The 12,016-nt window shown below is 45.4% G+C and overlaps 1 protein-coding gene across 1 annotated transcript; it reads right to left on the reverse strand.

Moving 5' to 3' along the window:
- Window positions 1-7,075: 7,075 nt before the first annotated feature.
- LOC311112092 (uncharacterized protein C4orf54-like) lies at window positions 7,076-11,680 on the reverse strand (the record flags this gene model as incomplete). The annotated part of the gene is made up of 1 exon (XM_084155071.1): window positions 7,076-11,680. The coding sequence occupies one exon, from the start codon at window positions 11,678-11,680 to the stop codon at window positions 7,076-7,078; it is 4,605 nt and encodes a 1,534-aa protein (XP_084011197.1).
- Between the last annotated feature and the right edge of the window lie 336 nt (window positions 11,681-12,016).

Consider the following 12,016-nt stretch of genomic DNA (forward strand, 5'->3'; position numbering starts at 1 on the left):
TACACTGTCATACATCCCGGGTATGAAGAACGTGAAGGCAGACGCACTGTCCCGGCTATATGACACAGGGGAGAGGCCCAGCGACAACACCCCCATACTGCCTGCCTCCTGCATTGTGGCGCCGATGGTATGATATAGAGCAGTCATTACGCATGGATCCCTCTCCACCTCAGTACATGCCTGCTCTTATCCGTGATCGTCTGATCTACTGGGCACACACGTCACCCTCCTCTGGTCACTCAGGTATCGACCGTACAGTGAGCTGCCTGACCGGAAAATACTGGTGGCCTACCTTGGCTAAGAGCGTGAGGGTGTATGTCTCATCCTGCTCAGTGTGCGCCCAGAGTAAGGCACCTAGGCACCTCCCAGCTGGTAAGTTACAACCTTTACCAGTTCCACAACGACCATGGTCTCACTAAGTGTTGATTTTCTAACTGATCTTCCCCTCTCCCAAGGTAACACCACCATCCTGGTCGTTGTGGGCCGCTTTTCTAAAGCCTGCCGCCTCCTTCCTCTGCCCGGTCTCCCCACGGCTCTGCAAACTGCGGAGGTCCTGTTTACACACGTCTTCTGGCACTACGGGGTACCAGAGGATATAGTGTCTGACCGAGGTTCCCAGTTCATGTCCAAGGTCTGGAGGATGTTCATGGAACGTCTGGGGGTCTCGGTCAGCCTGACCTCTGGGTTTCACCCCGAGAGTAATGGGCAAGTGGAACGGGTAAATCAGGACGTGGGTAGGTTCCTGCGGTCCTACTGCCAGGACCAGCCGGGGGAGTGGTCGGTGTTCAGAATATGCCCAGAACTCTCTCCGCCACTCCTCCACTAACCTTACGCCTTTCTAGTGTGTTCTAGGTTACCAACCTTTTCTGGCACCGTGGCACCAGAGCCAGACCGAGGCTCCTGCGGTGGATGACTGGTTTCGGCGTGCGGAGGAAACGTGGGATGCTGCCCACGTTCACCTCCAACGTGCCGTGCATCGTCAGAAGGCCAACACTGACCGCCACCGCAGTGAGGCCCCCGTCTTTGTACCGGGGGATCGGGTCTGGCTCTCGACCCGGAATCTGCCCCTCCGCCTGCCCTGCCGGAAGCTGAGCCCGTGGTTTGTGGGACAGTTCAAAGTCCTGAGGAGAGTCAACGAGGTCACTTATAGGTTATTACTTCCCACTGATTACCGTAATAAACCCTTGTTTCATGTGTCTCTCCTCAGGCCGGTGGTAGCTGGTCCGCTCAAGGAATCTGAGGTGCGGAAGGTCCCTCCAACTCCTCTGGACATCAAGGGGGCCCCGGCGTACTCTGTCTGTTCCATCCTGGATTCGAGGCGTCGGGTGGGGGGCCTTCAGTACCTCGTGGAGTGGGAGAGGTACGGTCTGGAGGAACGGTGCTGGGTCCCGGTGAGGGATATCCTCGATCCCTCCATGTTAGGGGATTTCCACCGTCGCCATCCGGCTCGCCCTGCTCCGCGTCCTCCTGAGGCCGGGGTCGGCACGCTGCTGGAGCCGCGCATCGGGGGGGGGGGGGGAGTACTGTCACGACTTCCGCCGAGCCTGCCTCCCCTCCTTGTTCGGGCAGGTTTCGGCGTTCGGCGTCACCGGCTTACTAGCTACTGCCGATCCATTTATCATCACTCCATTTGTCTTGTCTTCAATCACACCTGGTCCTTATTCCCTCATTAGTCATTGTATTAGTGTTCCCTCTGCTTCCTTGTCTGTGTGGGTGATTGATTGTTTATTGTGGAGGTTAGTGAAGCTCGGTGGAGCTCATGTATTTTGTATCGACGGGAGTATTTCCCGTGTGCCTTGTAATTTCCAGTGTGCCTGTTTTGTGCCCTGGAGTGTGTTTGACGCATTTCTGTGTAAACCTGTATTTTGCGGATTAAAGCCTGTTATTCTGTGATTTACCCTACTGAGCCTGACTCCTTCAACAACACCTCATCAAAGGCTTGAATTTGTGCATGTTTAGAGTGCCACCATTAGCTAAAAGATCATACAATATTTTTTATAAATAATAATTTTGGAACAGTAATTGGTGACATACAGTTGAATTCAGAAGTTTACATACACCTTAGCCAAATACATTTAAACTCAGTTTTTCACAATTCCTGACATTTAATCCTAGTAAAAAATTCCCTGTTTTAGGTCAGTTAGGATCACCACTTTATTTTAAGAATGTGAAATGTCAGAATAATAGAGATAATTTATTTCAGATTTTATTTCTTTCATCACATTCCCAGTGGGTCAGAAGTTTACATACACTCAATTAGAATTTGGTAGCATTGCCTTTAAATTGTTTAACTTGGGTCAAACATTTTGGGTAGCCTTCCACAAGCTTCCCACAATAGATTGGGTGAATTTTGGCCCATTCCTCCTGACAGAGCTGGTGTAACTGAGTCAGGTTTGTAGGCTTCCTTGCTCGCACACGCTTTTTCAGTTCTGCCAAAAATAGTATATAGAATTGATGTAAGGGTTTTGTGATGGCCACTCCAATACCTTGACTTTGTTGTCCTTAAGCCATTTTGCCACAACTTTGGAAGTATGCTTGGGGTCATTGTCCATTTGGAAGCTTCCTGACAGTTAGTGAATATTTTTTTTATTTTTATTTTTTATACTGGCCCCCCGTGTGAATCGAACCCACAACCCTGGCATTGCAAACACCATGCTCTATCAACTGAGCTACATCCCTGCCGGCCATTCCCTCCCCTACCCTGGACAACGCTGGGCCAATTGTGCGCCGCCCATGAGTCTCCCGGTCGCAGCCGGCTGCGAGAGAGCCTGGATTCGAACCAGGATCTCTAGTGGCACAGTTAGCACTGCGATGCAGTGCCTTAGACCACTGCGCCACTCTTGAGATGTTGCTTCAATATATCCACATAATTTTCCTTCCTCATGATGCCATCTATTTTGTGAAGTGCACCAGTCCCTCCTGCAGCAAAGCACCCCCACAGCATGATGCTGCCACCCCTGTGCTTCACGATTGGGATGGTGTTCTTTAGCTTGCAAGTACCCCCTTTTTCCTCCAAACATAACGATGGTCATAATGGCCAAACAGTTATATTTTTTGTTTCATCAGACCAGAGGACATTTCTCCAAATAGTACGATCTTTGTCCCCATGTGCAGTTGCATAGTCTTGCTTTTTTATTGCGGTTTTGGAGCAGTGGCTTCTTCCTTGCTGAGCGGCCTTTCAGGTTATATCGATATAGGACTAATTTTACTGTGGATATAGATACTTTTGTACCTGTTTCCTCCAGCATCTTCACAAGGTCCTTTGCTGTAGTACTGGGATTGATTTGCACTTTTCGCACCAAAGTACGTTCATCTCTAGGAGACAGAACGCGTCTCCTTCCTGTGCGGTATGATGGTTGCGTGGTCCTCATGGTGTTAATACTTGTGTACTATTGTTTGTACAGATGAACGTGGTACCTTCAGGCGTTTGGAAATTGCTCCCAAGGATGAACCAGACTTGTGGAGGTCTACAATTTTCTTTCTGAGGTGTTGGCTGATTTCTTTTTTTTCCCATGATGTCAAGCAACGAGGCACTGAGTTTGAAGGTAGGCCTTGAAATTCATCCACAGCTACACCTCCAATTGACTCAAATTAGCCTGTCAGAAGCTTCTAAAGCCATGACATCATTTTCTGGAATTTTCCAAGCTGTTTAAAGGCACAGTCAACTTAGTGTATGTAAACTTCTGACCCACTGGAATTGTGATACAGTGAATTATAAGTGAAATAATCTGTCTGTTAACAATTGTTGGAAAAATTACTTGTGTCATGCACAAAGTAGATGTCCTAACCGACTTGCCAAAACTATAGTTGGTTAACAAGAAATTTGTGGAGTGGTTGAAAAACAAGTTTTAATGATCCAACCTAAGTGTATGTAAACTTCCAACTTCAACTGTATTTCATTTCAAACCCAGACTTTTAAATATCTTATTCCCCAACATGGGGACAATTGTAGTAGTCACATTGACACTTTTATCAGAATCCCTCAGTTCTTACCTTTCTAACATTACTAAGCATGTGTTTGTAGGACTTTGTGAGGGTAGTATACAATATATTACACATTTGGAAGAACTTAAGATCCCGTTCAATCTCTTTAACCCACTTGGTGGGAATTGTAAATTGGCTCATATTAAATGCTTATGAATTTTCTTCATTTCATCACACTAATCTCAAACCAAATCTGAAACATTATTTCTCAGGTGGAGGATAAAAAATTACAAATCTCATAGGGCCTGATTCTGACCCGAGTTAAGCGCGCATAAATGTAATGTAATTCCCTTTTTATGCACTTTCCTCTCTATGCATATTCTGACCTTGAACTTAAGCATGAGAATAGCATGCTATTCACATGCTATTTGTTCGGGGTGGAGATCTAAGAAATGAAGGTGTGGCAGAGGTGTGTCTACAGATACATCGTATTTTGACCTTGACTTAATTCCCTCATAATTCCACCACCTTTACGGACACGGAAACCATGAACAAGGTTGAGCGAACCTGATGGTTCCAAGTGGAAAAAGCATATACTTTTTCCAACAGAAATAACAGCATTCTCCATGCACTGTAAATTATAACTATAATTTGTTTTTGTTTTTTTCCACCTTTATTTAACCAGGTAAGTCAGTTGAGAACAAGTTCTCATTTACAACTGCGACCTGGATAGAGCTAGGTAAATTAGTAATCTGTTTGAATAAGGGAATTGTAAATATAAATTACACTTGTTTTAGATCTATTTTACCTTATAATCGCTGGAGACAAACGTGAAACCAGTCATATGGCAGCAAACTGAAGCATATCAACATATCAACTTTCTCACAGTAAAGTTTATGAAATGCTGTACCATTATGCAGAATTGAAATTGTACAGCATTGCAGGGATGGGCACTCTTGAATGTCTGAATTATAGGCTACCCTGACTTTCTCTGTTTCCTATTTCTATCATGTAAAATATTTAGCTACTGTCAGTATCGACCGTCAGTAGGCCTAATAACCACACATATTCAACTGCCAATTTACTGTTAGTTCCCTTCAGTTGGTATAGCCTACGTTATCATTCCATTTAATTACATTGTTTCATTTATCTTCATTTGCTTCCTCTGTAAACACCATCACAGTGGGGTGGTTGTTGCTGAAGATCATTAGTCACAGTTGATAATGTACAAAAAAAGATATGTAGGCTAATTAAAATTTTATGGAGCGGAGCGCAGACCAAGCCTTAACAGTTTGAACCCGACGCATGGCTCAATACTTGGCTGTGTCATTACACAGTTCCATGGTTAGTGCAGGCAATAGACGAGGGTATAGCCTTCTATTGTACACTATTCTCCCTATTATAATTATATGTACACTAATATTCCAACATTATCATGGGTTGAAGAACTGAATGTGGCAATTTTCAGAATTAAAGCTGCAATATGTAACTTTTTGGGCGACCTGACCAAATTCACATAAAAATGTATGTTATAGATCTGTCATTCTCATTGAAAGCAAGTCTATGAAGCATTATATATGTTCTATGTGTGCTATTTCTATGCTTCCCGTTCATAAGTTTCGTTTTGCGTCTTTTACTTTCGGTTTTGTGCACCAGTTTCAAACAGATGAAAATACAATATTTTTGGTTATGGAAAATATATTTCACAGCGGTTTGGATGGTACAATGATTCTCTACACTATACTTGCTTGTTTTGTCACATAAACTGAAATTAGGCGAACTATTAGAATTTTAGCAACCAGGAAATGCAACCTGGTCTCAGAGCATTTCGTATTATTCTGTACGTAAATCTGAGCAATTCCTTTTAGTATCATATGTTACGTTTCATATAGTATGTATTAATTTGTGGATGTCCATCACCCATTACGTATGATATGTTACGAATTACAATTCATATTATATGTTACAAATTTGCTAAACGTAGGATAGGGTTAAGGTTAGGGTTAGGGGAAGAGTTAGCTAAAAGGGTTAAGGTTAGGAGTTAGGTGAAGGGTTAGCTAAAAGGGTTAAGGTTGGGTTAGGGGAAGGGTCAACTAACATGCTAAGTAGTTGCAAAGTAGCTAAAAAGTAGTAAGTAGTTGAAAAAATGCTAATTCTCTAAAATGCTAGAGTTGTCCTTTCGGTTGCTAGACATTCTCATTATACGCCCACCCATTCACCCCGACCAACAACCCTACTTTATTTATTGCCTAAACTAACCATCTATCTTACTGTATGTAACCATACCAAACGTAACATAGCATACTAAATGGAATGTCTCGGATTTACATACAGAATAATACAAAATGCACTGAGACCAGGTTGGGAAATGGTGGAGTATCTTTAATCAAACCATCATTTTCTTTATTTCGTGAGTAAAGGATCTCCAAACCTGTTTTTTATGATTCATAAATACTTTCCTAAATCTAAATAATCTAAAGATAAGAGTATTTTTTTTATCTACCAATTGTTGCTGAAACGGAGATGATATGCATATAGCCTATTTAGATGGCTTTCTTTCATTGATCCCTAATATTCTGAACCCGTCCTCTCTATATATTCTATTGAGTGTTACAAAATTCTAACTAAAAGGAACACCGCATTTAAAGGGATGACTTAAGATAAAAGACCTGAAAACCCTATTGAATGAAAACTCCACGAGAAAATCTGTTGGCCAGCAAGTCGGAGGGTTTTCAGCGGTTGAATTACATTTATTCCGCGCTCGCAAGGGAACCACGTCTGCAAAGCCCGTTAAGATAAGGTAAATCTGAATACCAACTACTGAGAAATGCGTAGGAAAGGCGTGCGCAAGAAAGGTGTAAAATCGGAATCTGGGCCATACAGAGAGAATACTCACCTGCTGTTTATGCTGTCAAATAGTTGATTTTAAAGGGGCTGTAGATTGTAAACAAAGACACTATGTAAACATTTTAATGGCAGGTTTGGTGGTATTCCAATACAGAGTGAGGTCTTTGCATGTTGTCAATATAATATATCTATACAAGTCATTTAAGGTTGTATTCCAGCCACAGACTGTACAGCTTAGAAGTGGTACAAGCATGAGTGAGAAGGAAACACTCTTGGTGACTCACTGTGTATATTCCCTTAGTGGTTACCGATGCTCCACCACGAAGCTCATGGTCGTCCCGTCAAAGGAGGGCGGCGCGATGATTCTCGGGCGTTGCTGCGACGTGATGCTGATGACCGTTGGTTTCCCTTCTGACGCCGCCGTACTCCCCCGGGTGGTGACGTGGTGGCCCAAGGTGACGGGCACTGACGCTGGCACTGACCCTCCCGTAGCACTGTAGTAGGGGCTCTCTGCCCCCGTCATGTTGCCCCCCTGCTCCCCCCCACGCACCAGGGTGTATTTCCCTTGAGCGGTCTCCCCGCTCTCATCCTCCAATTGGGACACCACGTGAGATGCGACCTGGGGTGCCATCACCGTCTGGGCAGCAAGCGTGGGTGAGAGGAACCCCGGGTAGATCATGTAGGTGGGCGCGTACACCCCTCCCGGGTTCAGCGCCAGGGGGGACTCGGACATGGGGGTCATTGGCTGCGGCTGGGGCATAGGCATGGGCACGTCCACATACTGGCCAGTCTCAGGGTCGAAGAGGCGCCGGGAGACTGGCTCAATCGGCATGTCCACCAGGTAGTATTGTCCGGTGGTGGGATCAAAGAGCATCTTCCTCTGGGTAGGCTGGAAGAGGTCTCCCCCCGAAGAGGTGGTGGGCAAGGGGGCGATGGAGGGGGAGAAGCAGAAGACCTGCGGCTGGGGGGCTCCTTGCTTGACCACTGGTAGGGAGTGGTGGTAGATTGTGGCGGTGGTGGGGTTATCCGGGGGCTGCGTCTCCATGACAACCGGGGACCGTTTGAGGGACTGTCTAGAATTATGCTCGGGTCTCTTGGTGTCAGTGATGCCAGGTTGACTGGCGGTAGGGCTGCTTGGGAATACCTGCTCTTGAATGGGCAGTTTCATTTGACCGACACACCCGCATTCTACAGGTATTGTTAAGTAGTTTTCAGGGTTGCCAGATTTGATGGGCTGTGGTGGAGTCTCTGTGGTGGGGCTGCTTTTGAACCTTCCCCTGTCCACCAGGGCTCGTTTTGGGGGGTATATTTTCAATGACAGTGGAGCTTTCGGGGTATTAGAGCTAATGCTTTTCACCATGGAGGTTGCATGTGATGGAGAACAGGCTTGTGGCCCATTCCTACTAGCAGAGCTGCTGCTACTGACAGCTGTCTTAATGCTGTTCCCCAAATTGAACAAGCTTTTGTTACTAAACGTTTTACTTTGTTGTGACTGGGTTTTAAAGGTGTCCTCTGTGAATGGGACATGGATTATTCTTAGACAACCTTTCTCTTCTTGAATGTTGCATGTTTCTGGCAACCTGTCTGTGTTTGTCTCTGTACTAAGCCTCTCTCTGCCCCCTGCTGCACCTAGCTCCTCGGGGACACTATGCTCCTCTCTAGCAATGAGTGACAGAACATGACTGTCTGTAATAGGCCGGGGAGCCTGGCTCTTGCGCTTCCATTCATTTCTGTCAAAAACATAAAGCTGTTCCATTGTTTTAATGGCCGCCTTTAGTTTCTCTAACGCCGCCTGTTTTGGTATTTTGGACTCCGGTTTGCGTTCACCTGCCTCGACCATTTTTTCCTGCTTCTGTTTATCGTCGGACTGATCTGTGTTGGGCTGTTTAGCGAAGCCAATTGGAGGTCTGCCCGTCGCCCTGTGCAGCGATGTTGGTTCATTTTTGGCACATTCTGGAGATGGTTTGGGGGATGACCTATCATTCTCAAATTGTCTCCGCTTTGGAGCCTCGGTTACAAGCACACGTTGTTTAGTACTGCTATTTGTATTTACAGACTGACATTTTATTACAATTGAAGAGGGTGGCGAATTTTTATCGGGTTCTTTCTTAGAAGCTTTATTATATTCGCGTAATGCGGCAGCAGCAGGTGCGACTGCGCCTTTACTCTCGCTGTTATCCACTGAGACTAAACGATATGAACTCTTGACCAATTTACGCACGTCTCTAACCTGATGAATTGGCGTCTGAAACTTGCACTTATTGTCCCTTATATCCCGAACCGTAAAGTGTGGCACTCTGTCTGACGCTGCCAGCACCTGACATTTGGACTCACCTGCTGACTTTATTGGATAACCTATATTAGGGGTTAACAAATTGTCAATCTTTTGCGGATTTTGTTTGTTTTCTTTTACGCTCCTCAGGCATATTTTTATCTCGGGTGCCTTCGATACTTTCACGATTCCTGCATTGTTGTCAGGTCTAAACTTTCTCTCCCCGTCCCCCCGTTGCTCTTTTTGCGCCCTGACTAAAGTACTGTCTGACACCTGTTCTCTCAATTCTTTATCTTTAGGGAGAAGCTGGGAACTTGGAACAAACAAGTGTGACAATTTAGTCAGCTTGCTACTTAAAGCTCTGCTGTCTAACTCCCTTTCCCCCGTATTATCTGTTGTCGAGGGTGTCCCATCTAAAACGGTACGAATTTCATGTTCCTCTTGGGGCTCTGGCTCACCATCCCTCCATGATTTGAATGCGCTGTTTTGGCTATGGCTCAGGGATCCTCTTGCATCCTTTTGAGAATCTAATCGTGCCTCATTTATGGGCTGAAAGCTTTCTAAGGCCTCAGTACGCTCTTCTTTGGGGTCACAAGAACTAGGTCTACTGTCCACAGCCCCTTGTTCATCAGCAGAATTGCTTGTGTATGCCGAACCCGATTCTGAGGATTGCCTATGCAGGCCTCTCTCTGTATCCCTCTCTCTTATCCCATCTTGATCCTTGCATTGAAAGCATGGGGAGTGCGTGGGATGCGTGTCCTGTATCTCCCCCCTCTCCATCTTGCGCTCCTGTTCAAATTGCATTTTTTTGGATATTACATTTTTTAAGAGACTTGATGCGAAACTTGCCTTCTTATGTGTGCCTTCCATGCTATCACCCGCGTCACTGTGTTGGTAGCTTACTTCATATCCCGGCTTGGCTGGCAAGGTGCCGGTAACTTCATCCATGGAACGTGCTCCTGACGCATTTTCGGAATATTTGGGAGGCTTCCCGCGTTCAGGTGACCCCGCTTCAACATTACAGTGAAAATTCAATGTCTTTGTCAAAGTGATAACCTCACTGCCTGGTTCAAATGGGCCTGTAAGCTCTACGTTTTGGGCAGAGGAAGATGCATGTTGTGGACTAGATATTTTTGTATTCAAAGAAAACATCTTGGTTTGGGGCCCTTTCTTATTGCTTATGGCCATACCATTTATACTCTTATAGTCTGCGTTCTTGCTCATTTCAAAAGTTGCAGTTGCACTCTTATGGGCGATTAGATTTTGCTCTCTGCCCTGTGACATATTACCATATTTAAGGTCAACGAAAGCTGACCACTTGTTTAAGCCAAGCCCATATTCTGACATTGAAGACTCACTTGAAGTGCTCAAATTTATAGCATCGAAATAGGGACATGCTAAACTCCTAAAGGATTTGGCGGTTAAATTACGCACCTCTTTATCAGCGTCATCCAGTTCACTTATCGAACTTGACGCACCGCTGGAATATTCGTTAACATCTTTCCCTCTTAATTTAGTTGCAAAGTGTTGACGTCCCGGGGCTGGGATAAAATATTGGGATCTATCACACAAGGCTTCTGCTCTGGCGTCAGTGCTTGTAAAAAATGAGTGACTCCTGTCTCCCACATGCTTGGTATGATAACAAATGTTTTCATTCCCAAGGATATTGTTAGAGTCGTTTATCGCTCTGGATGAGGTCTTGATTGACAGGTGAATTTGCCCCGCCGAATTCCCACTACCGTTTTGGTTTTTACAAATACTTTCATCTGAGCTGGGGCATTTGTCAGTGTCACACAATTCACTCTCAGTGCTGACAACTGCACAACCAGCAACACGTTGGTGCGCATTATTACATTGCGCCTTGTTGCTTTTCACTTTCGCCTGGCTCCTCCTTTCCACTAGGTCTATCAAAGTTCCCTCCGTTGTTTCATCGCTTTCAAAAGAGGCATAATCCACAAATGAATAAACCAGATTATCTTCCTCAATATCCCAACAGGTTCCCCGTCCAAAATCATAATCGACATCATGGTCAAGCTCTGTGAGTTGGATTTCGTGCGTTGTAATGTAGTGCGATTCGTCTATCACGGTATCAGGCGGACAATGGTCTGACAATACTACGCTCTCACCGTCGTCCGATTCGGTCTTACTGTTCAAATACATGTCCGTGTATTGTAACTCCTCACACTCGCTGGGCACATTATAATCACCAGGCACAATTTCGCTCTGGAGTTCTGTCGTATTGGCATTTTCCAAGTCCACATTACTGTTAAATTCTGTCAAATACGTGTCCATGGGGGGATCTTCCGAGACAGGCCTATCTGCCCAGTTGTCCTTCGATTTTTCCTTATAGATGTGATCCACATTGTCATCAATCTCGCGAAACCCGGGGCTTCTCTCTCTGGATGTATCACTGTTGCATTTGAATACCGCCAGCTGGTTACCGTCACCGGTAAAAGTCACTTTAACAGTTTTTGTGCCCTCTGATTTCATATCAAGTAAGTCATCCAAATCAACGTAATTGGATTCGTCACTTTTTGTCTCAGGGTTGCACTTGTCCTTGTCTTTATTTCCAGGGAGCAGCTTTCTATTAGGTCCTGTGTCGTCTCGGTAAGTGAGAGTTTTTTCAACTGCTTCCATTTGTTCCGTTTCTTACCGCCAGAAATGCTCTTTGTTAGCGATGTTATCCTGACACAGGACGGAAAACTCTGCGCGAGGGAGAGACTGGAGTGAGGGAGGGAGGGAGAGTGAGAGGGGGGTCAGTCTAGTCGCCCCTCGGAATCTCCAGTGCACTCTCTGGTGTATATTCCACCGTCCGTTCTCAGCGCATGGAGCTATTGCTCTTCACCGCTTCTCTCGACGACAGTTGTCTGTATAACGCCCGAGTAACATTTCGGATGACATGTCAGCTACATTGGCAGATACTGGGGTCAAACCTTCGCCACAGCGTGCGAATTTAGGCCTACATGCTACTCT

This window comes from Coregonus lavaretus (assembly GCF_964263955.1).
Source record: "Coregonus lavaretus genome assembly, chromosome: 38".
NCBI lineage: Eukaryota > Metazoa > Chordata > Actinopteri > Salmoniformes > Salmonidae > Coregonus > Coregonus lavaretus.